The following is a 15,790-nucleotide window of genomic DNA, read 5'->3' as shown; positions in this document are numbered from 1 at the left end:
TAATTCCTATCATGTACTTTTTAGGACACTGCGAATTCCTCAAGGACCGTGATCTTGCTGAAATAATAATTAGGGCTCTTTCCATGCTAGAAAAAATAGTTATGAACTTCACATTCTGGAATAAAACTTTTTGGAAAATCTTCAGCATGAAATCTGAAAACTAAATAATTAATATAACGCATTTTTATGACAATGCGAGTGATCAAATGATGTTGCTTATATTATTAGTGCCCTTTCCATTCTAGGAAACTAATTATGACTTTGCATTCATTCAGCATGAAATTTGACATCCATATAATTCATATAATGGACTTTTTTAGCATGAAATTTGACATCTGTATAATTCATGTAATGGACTTTTTAGCATGAAATTTGATATCTGTATAATTCATATAACGAACTTTTTAGCATGAAATTTGACATCTGTATAATTCATATAATGGACTTTTTAGCATGAAATTTGACATCTGTATAATTCATATAATGGACTTTTTAGCATGAAATTTGACATCCATATAATTCATATAATGGACTTTTTAGGACACTGCAAATTCCTGAAAGACTTGACAGTGGAGATCGTGTCGGTGGCGTCTGGCATAGTGGATAAAGTTGATGTAAATCGTCTGAACACTAGTGCCCTCAAGACAAATGGCGGCAGAATAAAAGGGTCTCTGGAATTCACACAAGACCTGAATATCGTAACGTTGGATGCAGATTCCATAATGGGGGTAGCCACCAAGAGGTTCATGGAAGAGACTGTCTTCACTGACCAGCCAGCCACCATTTCGGGAACCATATCAGTACCTATGGTAGTGGTCAAGAAGGAACTGATAGTCACGGGGAAAATTAATGGCAAGAGATTCCCCGATGAATATGCCATCTCGAACAGGAGTGAAATACACTTCGGTAACAAGAGGTTTGGCCACCTTGTTATAGATTCCATAGAGATGGCGAAGGGGTCAAAGGTTAATGGTCTCTCCATTCATCAGATTGTGACCTTGACCACTAGCCAGAACATTGAGGGAGAGAAGCACTTCACGGGAGGTTTCACTATACTGGGCGACTTGCAAGTAAACTCGAGGATAGTAGATGGCGTCAATCTGGACCGCCTAAATGCTAGCATCAACGACCCCAGATTCACCAAGAATCAAGAATTCGAAGTTATCTTTCTCAAGAATCTGAGAGTCCCGTCTATAAAATATAACGGTACCCTCAATAACCTAGACTTCGACGCTCTTGCTAAAGATATTGTACTGGACGATGACTTACCCATGATTGTAGACTCTCCAAAAACCTTCAAAGAGGGACTAAACGTCTCGAGGGCAGCATTCGAAAGCACCTTGAATGACGAATCCATTTCCAGCCTGGTGACCCTTGACAAGTCGTATGTCATCACAGGTCAGAAGACGTTCAAGAATAACGTCTCCTTCAGGAGCGTGAATGTCTCCGGGTTTGTTGACAATGTCAATCTGGCACGTTTGAGAGCGGAGGCGTTATATATAGACAAACCAGGACAGGTGGTTACTGGTAGAATAACCTTTGATGACATCATCGTGGCAGAAGAACTTGAGGTGAAGGGAAAAGTAAACAACGTAGATTTTGTAAATGTTGTGACTGTAGACGGTGCACAGACTTTCACAGCCCCTCAGATCGTCCGTAACTGTAAATTCGAGCATCTGACTTCTAATTCTGTCACAATGGCTAATCCCATTGTGGTAAATGGGATTGACCTGACCAGCGTGAATGCGAGGAGAATGAGCGTGAGTTCCCTCTTCAACCACAGTGGAACCTTAACTGTAACAGGGCCGGTTGAGGTGCGTAACTCTCTCTACACAAATACCATCAACAAACTAGACCTAGAAAAGGAACTGGGCAATCTCGTGACGTCGGACAAAACGGTTGTCATCGACAGTAACGTCGTGTTTAGCAATCTAACCGTGCGTGGCCCCATAACAACTAGAGATGGCGAGGGCGCCAACGGCATCAGTCTTAAGGCCCTGAGTGAAAATGCTGTAAGACTTGACTCCGATGGAACTTTATCTGGCAACACCAGGTGGGAGAATATGATACTGCACCAAGGCATCACTGGACCCGGGCTCTTTCACCATTACGACCTGAAGAAGTTGAATGAAGATGCAGTGTTTCCGGACCTCCCGAACCAAATCATAACAGGTGAGAATGTGAAGTGTTGGTTTTCAGATTGCTTAGGGATTAAGTTTTAATAACTAATCACTTAACAGATATTAAAGTAATTGGTAATAACTGAGGTTACACGATACATTTCTTAGATCAATAGCTCGTGACTCCTCATGTCAGGCAGCTTAAGTGTAAATTTCAAATGCCTACCTTGTGCCAGACAGCATTGGCTGGATCAATCTAAAACTAAGTATGCCCACTGCTCTTAAGACTTAAAGAAAGAAGCTGACTGGATAATTACCCCTCTCACTTTCTTATTTAAGAGTATTATTTATGTTAATCTTGATTTATTTATCAAAACTTTGCTACCTTATTCGGATATGTTGTTCAAATGCATTCCATTATGATACCCAAACTTTTCAGAACTTTCTTTTATTGTATAATATTTCAGTTAGGTTAACTACACCAAATTAACCATTTTTCTCTCCACAGGAAAGAAAACATTTGTGAAAGGTTTCCGCGTTAAAGGAAACTTAGAAGCTAAAGAGATTAATGGACTCGACCTCCGAAGACAGCTCCTGACGCGAAACACCAAACAGACTATCACAGCCCCGTATAAATTTGCAAACATTATTGCCGAGAAAGACGTCAACATCACGGGGAAATTCAATGACTTTGATATGAAGAAAATTGTTGACAGTTTGAAGGAGAGAGAGATAATCTTGAGAGGTAAGCCTGTATTTTATTTAATTTACCTATTTATTCATTTATTTATCTATTTTATTTGTTTATTTACCTATCTATTTATTTATTTTTATTTGCACTTATCGTTTCCTATTCTGTGGCAGCTTGTAGTGTAAGCCTGTTTTTTTCCAACATCTAATAATAATAATAATAATAATAATAATAATGATGATGATGATGATGATGATGATGATGATGATGATGATGAGGAGGAGGAGGAGGAGGAGGAGGAAAAAAGTATATCTTAGTTTAACCAGACCACTGAGCTGATTAACAGCTCTCCTAGGGCTGGCCCGAAGGATTAGATTTTATTTTACGTGGCTTAAGAACCAACTGGTTACCTAGCAACGGGACCTACAGGTCATTGTGGAATCTGAACCACATTATGACGAGAAATGAATTTCTATCACCAGAAATAAATTCCTCTAATTCTTCATTGGCCGGTCTGAGAGTCGAACGCTGGGCCAACAGCGTGCTAGCCGAGAGCTCTACGCACCCCGCCAATGAAGAACAAGGAGGAGGAGGAGGAGGATGAATAATAATTATATATAAATATATATTTGAAAATGGTAATGACCAAGTCAAGTTCATTACAAGTAAATTGATATTGCAAATTTTCCCAGAATATCCCCCTGGCCTTGGTGCTCGAAATTTTGTTTTGAGAAGCTTATAATTACTGTAGCTTACGCGGTGGATACAAACTGATTAAGTATTTAGAGTCCATAGCTCCGTTTTGGGAAAAATTACGCATAGCTTCAACCCTTAATATGATTTAGTGCCGTTAGTACACCTCACTTGATGCCCTATAGGTATCACTAAAGGTAGGGACCTGGAGCCCTCTATGTACCGACTGGTAAGACCCTCCTATCCAGAACCAACCAGCCCTGCCCAGGAGATAGCCGACGAGACGATTGAAATGAATTCGCCCTTAAGAAACCCATACTAAGATACACTAACGCTTGAGAACGACTTCGAGAATTGTTACCGTATGCCTCCCATTGAAAACTCTACGGAAATGACCCACCATGTTTAACTTACTCCCGAGTGCATACGAATAATGTGGCAGAATACAGAACCCTCTAATACATATCACGAAAAGTGGCCAGCTTTTACTGGATATTAACTTTGAAAAAAAGAGTAGTAAAATAATTGAATAGACTTGTTATAATAATAATAATAATAATAATAATAATAATAATAATAATAATAATAATAATAATAATAATAAATGTTTATCTTGTTTGTAATATGGCTATTATTATTATTATTATTATTATTATTATTATTATTATTATTATTATTATTATTATTATTATTAAAATAATAATAATAATAATAATAATAATAATAATAATAATAATAATAATAATAATAATATTGTAGCTAAAATTTATTTTTAACTGGAATTGTCTGGTCTAGAGAGTTATTTTTCCAGCAGCTATTTCATTCTGTTTATTACATTTAATAATAATAATAATAATAATAATAATAATAATAATAATAATAATAATAATAATAATAATAATAGTAACGCTGCAAGTGAAACGTTCTCACCTATTTCAGGTGACGTCACGTTCCACAGTCCCGTGAACGTTCAACGCCTCGAGGTGAACGGACTCCTGAACGGCCTGAACTTGACGGACCATCTGAACGACGCCGTCAAATTGAACGACAGGAACGTCGTCATTACTGGCAAGAAGAGGTTCCTCCAGTCACCCGAAGTGAGGAACGTCAATGTGAGGTTCCTCAACGGCGTCGACTTTGACGATTTCCTCAAGCATGTCGTCAGGCTAGACGCTCCTCTGAGTTTAAACAGAACTGTCACTTTTAATGGAAGGATTACTGCTCCTGAGATCAAGACTAAGGATTTACAAGTTAAGGTAAGCTAGTTGAAGTGTCAGTTTATATTGGGATGGGGTTCAAATTTGATTTTGGGGCAAATGAGCCTTTACTGTTTAAAAAAAGTTAGGTATGCCTTAGTTTAACCAGACCACTGAGCTGATTAACAGCTCTCCTAGGGCTGGCCCGAAGGATTAGATTTATTTCACGTGGCTAAGAACCAATTGGTTACCTAGCAACAGGACCTACAGCTTGTTGTGGAATTCGAACCACATTATGACGAGAAGTGAGTTTCTATCACCAGAAATAAATTCACTCTAATTCTTCATTGGCCGGACGGAGACTCGAACGTGGGCCAGCAGAGTGCTATCCGAGGACGGTAACCACCCTTCCAATGAGGAACTTTTACTGTTTCGAGGAAGATACAATACCTGTACCGGGTAAATTTTAGTGTTCAAGTATGCTAAACCGATCAGCATTCGTAGACTTATCTGTAACAGGCTACAAGTGTTTCGTACTTTGTTTTACTTAATTGTTTAATTGAATATCATCTCTGGTGTCGATATCTTGTACTTTATAGATAACAAACACTGAATGACAATTTTATTTGAAGCGTTTGGTGAAATCTCACTACTTCCAGTTTGCAACAATGATAGAAAGTTTTCACTTTTAATCAATGAGTCTCTTTTTTCGATTGTATTTGGGCTGAATTTATCAACCCTTTTCTGTGCATTCTTTCATTAAGTCTTACACGTAAAAAGGGCATTAATTACCAGCCAGTAATTTGCATCGCCAAGCAAAAAATGCATGATGTATCACTGTTCTCATTCATCCAATAAGGACTCTGATAATTATCCTTGCAATTTTATTACTTGTAATCACTTCATTTATTTGTGTTAGCAATATTTCATTCATATTTTTATAATAACGTGCGTGAATCAATTGTTTTTTCAGAAATTACAGATATTTATATCATTATTCACAGGGTTCAATAGACAGTTTTAACATGAATATGGAAAAGGGTGCTATATATCTAAACGAAGACAGGATCATCAATGCATCCCTAGTAAGTATGAACTAACTTAAAATTACTCTTCAACATTCTCTCTCTCTCTCTCTCTCTCTCTCTCTCTCTCTCTCTCTCTCTCTCTCTCTCTCTCTCTCTCTCTCTCTCTCTCTCTCTCTCAAGAGCTTCTTCAAGGATAGAAGCTGATTCTAATTCATGATAAACATTTCGCAGTGAAAATTAACAAAACCATCTGTCTCATTGATAAATCGAATGGCATTTTAACCTGGAAGTCCTTTTTATCATTCACAGGTGATCAAAGGAAACGTTCATGCAGAGGGCAATCTAGACACGACTTACCTGAATGGCTTCCATCTCGAGACTGACTACTTACGCAGGGACAAAGTACAAACCATCCCACACAACGTCACTTTTGGCAACCTAACGACTAACGACGTGCACGTTGGCGGTCTGGTCAACTCGTGGAATCTTAAGAAGGAAGCTGAAAACACACTTTTGGTAAGAGACCCACTCAAACATTTAGTTATTGCAAATAGTTCAAGGCATGCAAACGTTTTGTTCTACTAGTAAAAGACCCATTCAAACGTTTAGTTATTCCAAGACATCCAAGGCATGCAAACGTTTTATTTGACTCTAGTTAAGTCATTTAAGAAATACCTCAGACTTAAAGAGAATAAAAACCAAAATTTAAATTGACGTAGCTATGGCCTTAAGTTATTTAAGAAACTTCAAATCCAAACTGATTGTAAATGAAAATTGCAAGTGAATTAGCTCTTTCTTTATGACAACTGGATTTCAGTTGATTACCTACGTCTTTGTTGCAGACTACAGGTGGACAGATCATCACTGGTCTTAAAAGGTTCACAGGTTCTGTGAAGGTGCTCGGGTCTGTAGAAGTGACTGGCAGAGTGGGCACTGACGTGAAAGTTAAGATGGCTAGGGACGCTGTGCAGCTGGACGAGCCAGCAAATATAGAAGGTATTAGTTTGACCATCAAAGCTAATTGGCACTTCTCCTTTTCTTAAGACTACTCTATATAGTATGCACTTTCTCCATGATTTTGAGAGGTGGTTCATGATTGTATTGCATGACTAGTTTTTGTGATGAATTGAACGAACCCTCTAATGTATGGTTTGCTTATAAAAAAAACAATTATGACATTTGTTCTTTTTTTAAGTCTTTTCTGTATACTGTGAGCTTTTTTCATGATTTTAAGAGGTGTGTTATAAAGATATTGCATGGTGGTTTTATTTTTTTTTATGCTGGCTTGAAAGAAATTTCATTTTGAAGAAATATACACAGTCACAACTTTAATCCTTTGAACGAAGATAAGGATGGATTCCAAAGCATTTTGCGATAGGTAACTTGTCTTAAAACGGCATTGTGGCTTAACTTTAGAATGAAGTAAACTAGAATTCAGTATTTAAAAAAACACACATGAAAATTTGATTAGTTTATTGAATGTTATTTTGGGTATGTGGGTATAAAAAAGTAACGCTTTTCAAAGCAGTACAGTACAAGTCTGTATCGTAGAAAAGTAACATCAGTTGGAAATAAAAACGATTTGAATCAATTTACCGTAAGTCACTCTTGCAAAGCATTGAATAATAAAGCATTTTCTGTATTTGCATAAACCCCCCACAAACCTATAAAAAAAATAACAAGCCATAAATTTTAATAATTGAGAACCAAGAAAAATATTACCACAAAGAGAATAAAACTCAGGCAGTTTCATATCATTAATATCTGGTATCGCATGAAGAGATACTTTCATTTGACCTGTTTATTCAATATTGCGAATCAATAGTGGAACTGCTCTGTTGCATTTCTTTGTTGACATTTAGCACCGATAATCAAGGCGTTTGGGTGTTGATAAACAATGCCACTTTAAATGATGTTTACTTTTCATATAAAAACTGATGGATTGCTCAGAAGAATGTTTGCGTGTCCTTTCAAGACTGATGCGTGTTTAAATATTTTGATGCGTGTTTAAATATTTAGTTCTCCAAATGTTTGATAGAGCTTGAATTCTGACGACAGTTTATTGATGTTTACTGCTATTACATTTTCTTCTTCACTTTCCTTATGACGAAAAAATTAGAGTTCAAAATCAAACTGAGAAGTGGTGGGGGGAATTAGTGGAGAATGGAGATTTCCTATTTAGTGGTGAGAAGCTCCAATGAGTCATTGTGTAAAAACCAGTGTGAAAAAATGGATGTTTGGCATTTCCAAGAATAAGGATGATCAGTAGCTCCTACATTAAACTTAAATTGCGTGAAGGCAGTGACTCAGTCGTTCAGTTGCTACTTGAACATGCAGCAAATATGCCTCGCTGTCGAACTTCTCATTTCCAGAGCTCCTTTATTCCTCACACTGTTGAACTGTGGAAGAGCCTTCCTGAGGATGTTGGGCGATTGGAACTTCAGGAGTTCAAGCGAAGTTGCAACGCATTACTACCCTAATTACAACTCTCCTTGTATTTTAATAATTTAGTCAAGTTTTTATTTATTTATGTTAATATATCTGTTTTCCTAATAAATGATCTCTCCTTTCTATATTTCCCATCGCCTATTGCTTCTTTCGAATGAACACGATATTCTTTGCAAGCTTGAATTTCAACTCATTGGCCCTGTGGGATTGTTCAGTATGAATAGGTTCATCTTCTGAATAATAAATAATAATAATAATAATAATAATAATAATAATAATAATAATAATAATAATAATAATAATAATTAAACCTTTTTCTGTTCTCTTTATTCACCGATGCTCTATAATTCATTATATCCACAGGAGCTTTGATCTTCCAGAAACCTCTGACGGTCAACCGCTTGACAAACCCCACCGGTATGGTGAATGGTATTAATTACACAGAGCTCTCAGAGATGGCGTGGCTTGTCAACAAACCAGCTGTCATTACCGGTAGAATGGCTTTCAATGCAGAAGTCTCATTCATGGTAAGGTTGAAATTCAGTATAGCATACTTTGGGTTGTGGGAGAAAAGCATATTTTCAAAACAAAACATCTTGTATGTATTTCCACGGTGCCCTAAACATGTCGACAACTTATTGTAGACATATGACAAGCATGTTGCATACAAGTCAACAGCATAACGGAAGTCCTAACCACTTCTTCATACAGTTATCCTGGACTTGCCTAACACTCATTGGCTTGTTTTCAACTTTGTGTACAACTTGTTTGTGATAAGTATGCGTTAAGTTTGCAACATGCACATAGCATGTTTTACTACAATATAGACAAACCCTAACACATAACAAACATCTGTTCGCAATATTTCTGTAAGCAACTGAATCAAAACAAGAAAAACCTACCAACTATATGCACTGCAATCAGAGTAATGGTAGAAACAATAAAAACTTGAACATGTATGTCGCTGCCTCGCAGTGACAACCTGCATTTGTCAGATTACAAATGCCAGATCTGGGTGATTTTTTTTTTTCTAGTTCCCTCTTGTTAATGTCACCCTTTTGAAAGGATCGGTGCCAGTAAACAGATAGCTCAGTGATTGGATGAAAATTTGATTATAAAAGTACTTTCAGTCAGAGTTTTTTTGGGGAATTTCGTTATATTGCATTGTTTTGCATGAGAAAGAAAAATGAGAAGCCAAACAATACTCATCCACTTTATGAAGTGGGAAAAAGACTTATGATATAAAGTATTTCATTGTGAGACTTACAATATAAAGTATTCGGTTACGAGACGAGACTTTAATAAAGTGGTTAATTATGAGACATATAAAGTATTCAGTTATGAGACTTATAAAGTATTTAATTATTAGCTGAAAAATATTCAATTATGAACTGGATATACTATTAATATAAAGCATTTGAATGTTTCTCTTTATACTGTCTGCCTATTTGTCAACACTGACCAAAAGACCTCAAATATTAAGTGGAACTTAAGTATAGGTGTTTATGTTGAACAGAATTCTTTCATCCATGATAAACTTTGGCCATTTCTTTCAAGTCTTAAATGTGAAAAGTGCACAGAGTAGATCATTCATGGCTTGCCATGTGCTGTGAAAAAGCCATGAATTACCTAATGTCCTTTCCTTACACAGATAAATACCAGCATTTAGGGCATTGTTGTCGAATGAAGAATGACCTCATAATGTTTACAAAGGAATTCATTATATCCTAAATGGAGTTTTCTGGGGCCACTTTGTAAAGAGAACAAGGCAGAGCATTGCATGTGTGGGGATGTGAATAACGTAAAATGCTTGTTTTTTATAGGAAGGCTGAAGTATTCGAAGATGATACTGACACGGATCTCTTCGAAAAATCTCAGTTTCTAACTTTAGTGCAACAAATCTCTCTCAAAGAGTTTTGTCACAAAGATGGTAACATAAAGGGTTTGCAACTTCATTGAAATACTTGATTATAAGGGAGGATTCAAGTTACACTTATATCAGATGTTTAACTGTTCAGTAAGTTTTCTGTCTTGATTTATTTTCGAGACGAGGCACAAATCTTGATAATGGATTCCAGATTGGCACAGCCACTTAACTGTCACACAAAAATAAGCCCACGGAAGCCTATATAAACATGCATTTATATATGGCCGCGCAAACCAAGTTCATCCCCGTTTGTATTTCACTTGAATTTTGTGGTTTGTTGTGGTCATGCACTTAGTATGGCCCAGTTTGAGTTATTTAAAAAACTTAATTTATACGAAAGCTTTTTATGCATGCCAGTGAAGCTTATTCGCATAATAAATTTATTACTGCTCGACTCTGTTCCATACTGTATGTGAGCATTTTATTTAGTTTGAGGTATGTTGTGTTACTTTTTGAGATGATTGGCTTATCATTAGTTAAAAACACTATTTTATCGAGAGTGCATTGCTTTTCTTGAGCTGGGAAACACGACTGTTTCAGAGGCTTAAGCTTTATATTATTTCGAACTTTTGAACTCGATCTAACTTAGGAAAAAATATTTAAGCAGTAGGTTAACACAACTATATAAGTAAAGAAATCCTCATTTCAGGCAGAAATAACCATTGAAAATAATAGAGGATATTTGAATTACTCTTGAGCTTAACTTCGTTCCATCTTATTTATTTTGACAACTCTTGACAAAAATTTACTGCTTAATAGCTGGTAATGTTTTAATAGTTTTTCAATATTGTGAAATCATCATAAGGAAAATCTCCAATTAACATAGTCTAGAATCGACAGTTCCACCGGAATATTTTCAGTGTAGAGCGCCTGGGGTTTCTATATAACTAAATCTCAAGAAAAATCCCCTAGAACCTTATTTTTTGTTTGGTGTTCAGTTCATCTGCAATAGTCACTTTTTCTCAGTATATTCATGGTTGCTTGCTTTTTTTAATTTTTTGTGAGTGTTAAAACATCTTAAACTCCGTTAAAAACCCGCTTCATAATTCTTGGCTGAGAGTCATCTTTGAACCAGATACCCAGTCATTTTCCTTTTGAAATACTGAGAGTGTTTAAACATCTTAAACTCTGTTAAAAGAACTACTTCATAATTCTTGGATGTGAGTCATCTTTGAACTGGATACCCAGTAATCTTCCTTTTGAAGCATTGTACTCAGACTTTTATAATGTGATCTTCATCTTTTATCAGGAAGGATTAGATTCCATGGGCTCTGGTGGCAAAAATAACATGGGGAAACTCCAGATGGAGATGATGGCGTTGAATAAACAAATCTCCTCACGAATGCTGGATTTAAACGTAAGTATGACTTTGATCCTTTGTCGAAAGTATTCCAGGAAGGAAAAATCTTTCCGGAGGAAGTTTTACCTTTAGTATTTAAACGTTTCCATGCTGCCCATCAAGTGATGGGTTAGTTTTACCTGTCAGATAATATTTAAGCTTTTTTGAGACGTCGAACTCTTTTGTCATAATTGTCAGGAGGGGTGCTCTGGTGGTATAAGGCCCCTTTGTGAACCCATAGGTTAAAAAAAATTGTATATTTTTGGGATGTCGTAAAGTAATATGGCGCGGAAACATTCTTTTAAAGCTTAATATGCAATTTTATTAGTTTATTTTATCGGCCTGTCGATCACTTTAGCTCTGTCGCGAGTAATCGCCCTGAGATTACACGAGTTACCAAACTCAACAGATGGGTTTTCTTTGATGCAAATTTAACCAGGCAATAGAAAACGGCATAAACATGTAAAACACGATTTTGTAAATGAAAACTTTATCATAGTTTTTTTTAAATATATGTAATTGTATGTTGTTATACATTATACAACAAGGATTATTATTAACTGATAAATATACATACATATATATATAAAGCTAAGTCAATAAAAAAAAATAGCCACTTTTAATGCCTTTTCAAGACTATTTTTTTTTCAAAGCCACTTTCGCCAATTTTTAAAGCAAGAGAAAGCATACTTCTCTTTATATATTCATTATGAAAAGTTCAGTAAATATTACATCAAATGAGAGGTACTCCCACAGAAAAAAAAACTTTGTCAAATCTATGACGTATATACTTAAAAGAATGCGATATTTTTTCTTATGCCTTTTCCTTAAAACCTGCCTTATGAGGTTATATAACGTAAGTTTTGAACATTGAAAATACATGAGAAAATACGTTGAACTCTAGCTGTGTTTTTTTTTTTTTTTTTAGTCTGAAAGATGAATTTATTTGAACTTCTCTCTCTTACGTAAATTACATGACCTTCACTGTCGAGTTGTGAGTTTCCCTAGCTACATAAATCAACCTAAAGCTTAAAACATGAATAGACTTTTTCTATCTCTTTTAAGATATCTCAACGTTTAGTAGTTCTTGTTTAGTTTGTTTAGCTCCTGGTGCGTTTCTGTCATTAGGAAATAAGGAGACGTCATTCTATTCTCCTTTTCAGAAACAATACAGTGATCTCTGTAACTCCGTCCTCTCTCTGAATGTGAAACTGCAGAATGCTATTTATGAAGGGGATTATTTCGAGGGTGTCAGCAAGGATGTTGCAGGCTTCAGACGGCATTCGTCATACGCATTCCAGGTAATCCTAATTTTCGGTTGTCGTTTCAAATCCAGACTCTCTTGACTGATTCTGAGTCGTGTAATTCCTGTAATTTTGAAAATAATGAGTCGATTAATTCCTGTAATTGTGAAAATAATGAGTCGATTAATTCCTGTAATTGTGAAAATAATGAGTCGAGTAATTCCTGTAACTATGAAAATAATGAGTCGAGTAATTCCTGTAATTATGAAAATAATGAGTCGAGTAATTCCTGTAATTATGAAAATAATGAGTCGAGTAATTCCTGTAATTATGAAAATAATGAGTCGAGTAATTCCTGTAATTATGAAAATAATGAGTCGAGTAATTCCTGTAATTATGAAAATAATGAGTCGATAGTTCCTGTAATTGTGAAAATAATGAGTCGACAGTTCCTGTAATTGTGAAAATAATGAGTCGACTAGTTCCTGTAATTGTGAAAATAATGAGTCGATAGTTACTGTAATTGTGAAAATAATGAGTCGATAGTTACTGTAATTGTGAAAATAATGAGTCGATAGTTACTGTAATTGTGAAAATAATGAGTCGAGTAATTCCTGTAATTAAGAAAATAATGAGTCGAGTAATTCCTGTAATTCTGAAAATGAGCCGAGTAATTTCTGTAATTATGAAAATAATGAGTCGAGTAATTCCTGTAATTATGAACATAACGAGTCGAGTAATTCCTGTAATTATGAACATAACATCTTTGAATCCAGGTTTAGCACAGCTAACTAAAAATTACCTCTAAAGCAGATATTATCTGCTATAAACGAGGATTTTTTTTATGATCGTCTTTGAAAACCATGAAAGTTTAAAACCTGATTATGTAATATGACAGAACTTTGTTAAATATACTTAATATTATTATTATTATTATTATTATTATTATTATTATTATTATTATTATTATTATTATTATTATTATTATTATTATTATTATTATTATTTAGAAGATGAACCCTATCCCTATGGAACAAGTACCCACGGGCCATTGACTTGAAATTCAAGCTTCCAAAGAATATGGCGTTCATTAGAAAGAAGTAACATAAGGTAATGGGAAATACAGAAAGATGAGATCGTTTACTAAAAAAGAAAAACATAAATTAACAAATTAATATGTAAATAGGAAAAAGTATAAATAAGGGAGTATAAATTGCAGATAACGTAATTATTAACCCTGAATTGATAAGTCAATCAGAAATTAAAAGGTCGACAGGTATAAACGGTGCAGGTCTTCAGCTGTGCAAACATTTGAAAGCAGACAATATCCAATCACTCAGAACTTGAGACGTACCCACTGGAGTAAAAAGCTTTCATCATTCGTAAGCAAACGTTTGGTCATTAAGGCATACATTGCGTTCATTTACGAACATCGTTTAAAGAGGAAGTTAACAGCATTCCTGTTGTTTCAAATTCACTTTGAAAGGTAAAGTGGATTATTGGGAATTTAAGGTATGAATGATGAATGGGATGTAGACTGAAGATGGATAGAATTAACGGGGAGAGAGAGAGAGAGAGAGAGAGAGAGAGAGAGAGAGAGAGAGAGAGAGAGAGAGAGAGAGAGAGAGAGAGAGCACCGAATCGAAATTGGGTAGGTTATAGCAAATAGTGATTTTTTTATATTTGAATTATAAAATGGAGCCAAGAAAACTGGAAATTGCAATGATATTTTGAAGGCATGGGGTATAATATTGTAAAACTTGTAATAGTAAAATAACAAAGTGTGGATTGCTGATGGTAATATTTTAAATAATAGTACAATAATAACAGGTAACAAATCCGGTTCTGAAACGAATTGAAGTAGACTTGCAAAAAAAATTTTATAAAATGGTATGTCGCATGAAAAATAATTTTACTTGTACTTTACTCATGAAGTCATTGTTTTTTCAATATTCTTGTTATATATAGTAATTTATGTAATCATTATCTGTTACCCCCTTGTTTATGTCTATGGATTCAAACTAGTCATGTCTCTTTTCAGATATAAAGACATGTTATGCTGTCACTCTGAGTTGGGCAGATTGTCTTGCCTTTTACTCAAAATTTTTCTTCTATGGATCATCTTCTTGCAGTCAAAAGCGACACAGTTGTTAAGTTTACCTGATTATATAGTTACAAATTTCACTTACATCATCTTCATCCCCACCACTATCCATAAACTAAGGGGTCGGTTGCCCTGATGCACCTTCTCCAACAAATTCTGTCGAAAGCATTTTCCTCTACTAAACACTTCTTCTCCAAATCCTCCCTCACCTTTGCCTGATTCTCTACTCTCTATCCCCTAACAGGTTCCATCCAAGCCCTTTTCACTCCTTCCTCCTCAGTCATTCTTACCATATGTCCAAGCCATCTGAAGCTTAAAGTAAATATATTTTTTTTATTTTCAACGTTTCTTGCCTTCGGACGTTTAGTGACTTAGGGATCACGACACGACATAACTCCCATGGGCTTACTAACTTACCTTACATTACCTTACCTTCTTCCTTTCTTCCTTTCTTCCTTCCTTCCTTCCTTCCTTCCTTCCTTCCTTCCTTCCTTCCTTCCTTCCTTCCTTCCTTCCTTCCTTCCTTCCTTCAAATGAACACCATATTCTTTGGAAGGTTGACTTTAGTCACTGACCTCTGTGGGCTTATGCCATATGAACAGGGGTTTGTCTTCTGAATAATAATAATAATAATAATAATAATAATAATAATAATTTGTGGGCTATGAAACTTAATGGCCGCTGTTGCTTGTTCTTCCATATGAATAGGGCTTTTATCTCCTGAGTAATAATAATAATAATAATAATAATAATAATAATAATAATAATAATAATAATAATAATAAAACTTACTTCCGTACTTGCAGACCAAAGACGACACATTCGTCATTGTGAGCTGGGAAACTCCTATTTGTGACTCGACTTTATACAGATTCAATCCGACGACCTCACGCCTGGAGGAGTTTCTGATATTGGACTCAGGTTACGCACACCAGTGGCTGTATGTCGAGAGCAACAAATCTGTAAGTATATTTGAAATAAATTTCGGTTCCGTTCGTGA

The 15,790-nt window shown here is 35.4% G+C and overlaps 1 protein-coding gene across 1 annotated transcript in view; it reads left to right on the top strand.

Moving 5' to 3' along the window:
* Positions 1 to 15,790, top strand: part of LOC136827252 (uncharacterized) — a 57,874-nt gene that overhangs the window by 35,090 nt on the left and 6,994 nt on the right. The window contains exons 18-27 of the mRNA XM_067085025.1: positions 541 to 2,172; positions 2,629 to 2,865; positions 4,444 to 4,760; positions 5,705 to 5,785; positions 6,038 to 6,244; positions 6,571 to 6,724; positions 8,540 to 8,703; positions 11,353 to 11,460; positions 12,606 to 12,743; positions 15,597 to 15,752. Coding sequence (XP_066941126.1) covers positions 541 to 2,172; positions 2,629 to 2,865; positions 4,444 to 4,760; positions 5,705 to 5,785; positions 6,038 to 6,244; positions 6,571 to 6,724; positions 8,540 to 8,703; positions 11,353 to 11,460; positions 12,606 to 12,743; positions 15,597 to 15,752 — 3,194 coding nt within the window. The remainder of the gene's footprint in view (positions 1 to 540; positions 2,173 to 2,628; positions 2,866 to 4,443; positions 4,761 to 5,704; positions 5,786 to 6,037; positions 6,245 to 6,570; positions 6,725 to 8,539; positions 8,704 to 11,352; positions 11,461 to 12,605; positions 12,744 to 15,596; positions 15,753 to 15,790) is intronic.

The sequence above is a fragment of the Macrobrachium rosenbergii genome, chromosome 41 (genome assembly GCF_040412425.1).
Source record: "Macrobrachium rosenbergii isolate ZJJX-2024 chromosome 41, ASM4041242v1, whole genome shotgun sequence".
NCBI lineage: Eukaryota > Metazoa > Arthropoda > Malacostraca > Decapoda > Palaemonidae > Macrobrachium > Macrobrachium rosenbergii.
The sequence above is the reverse complement of the archived record's forward strand: the minus strand, read 5'-3'. Positions and strand labels throughout refer to the sequence as shown.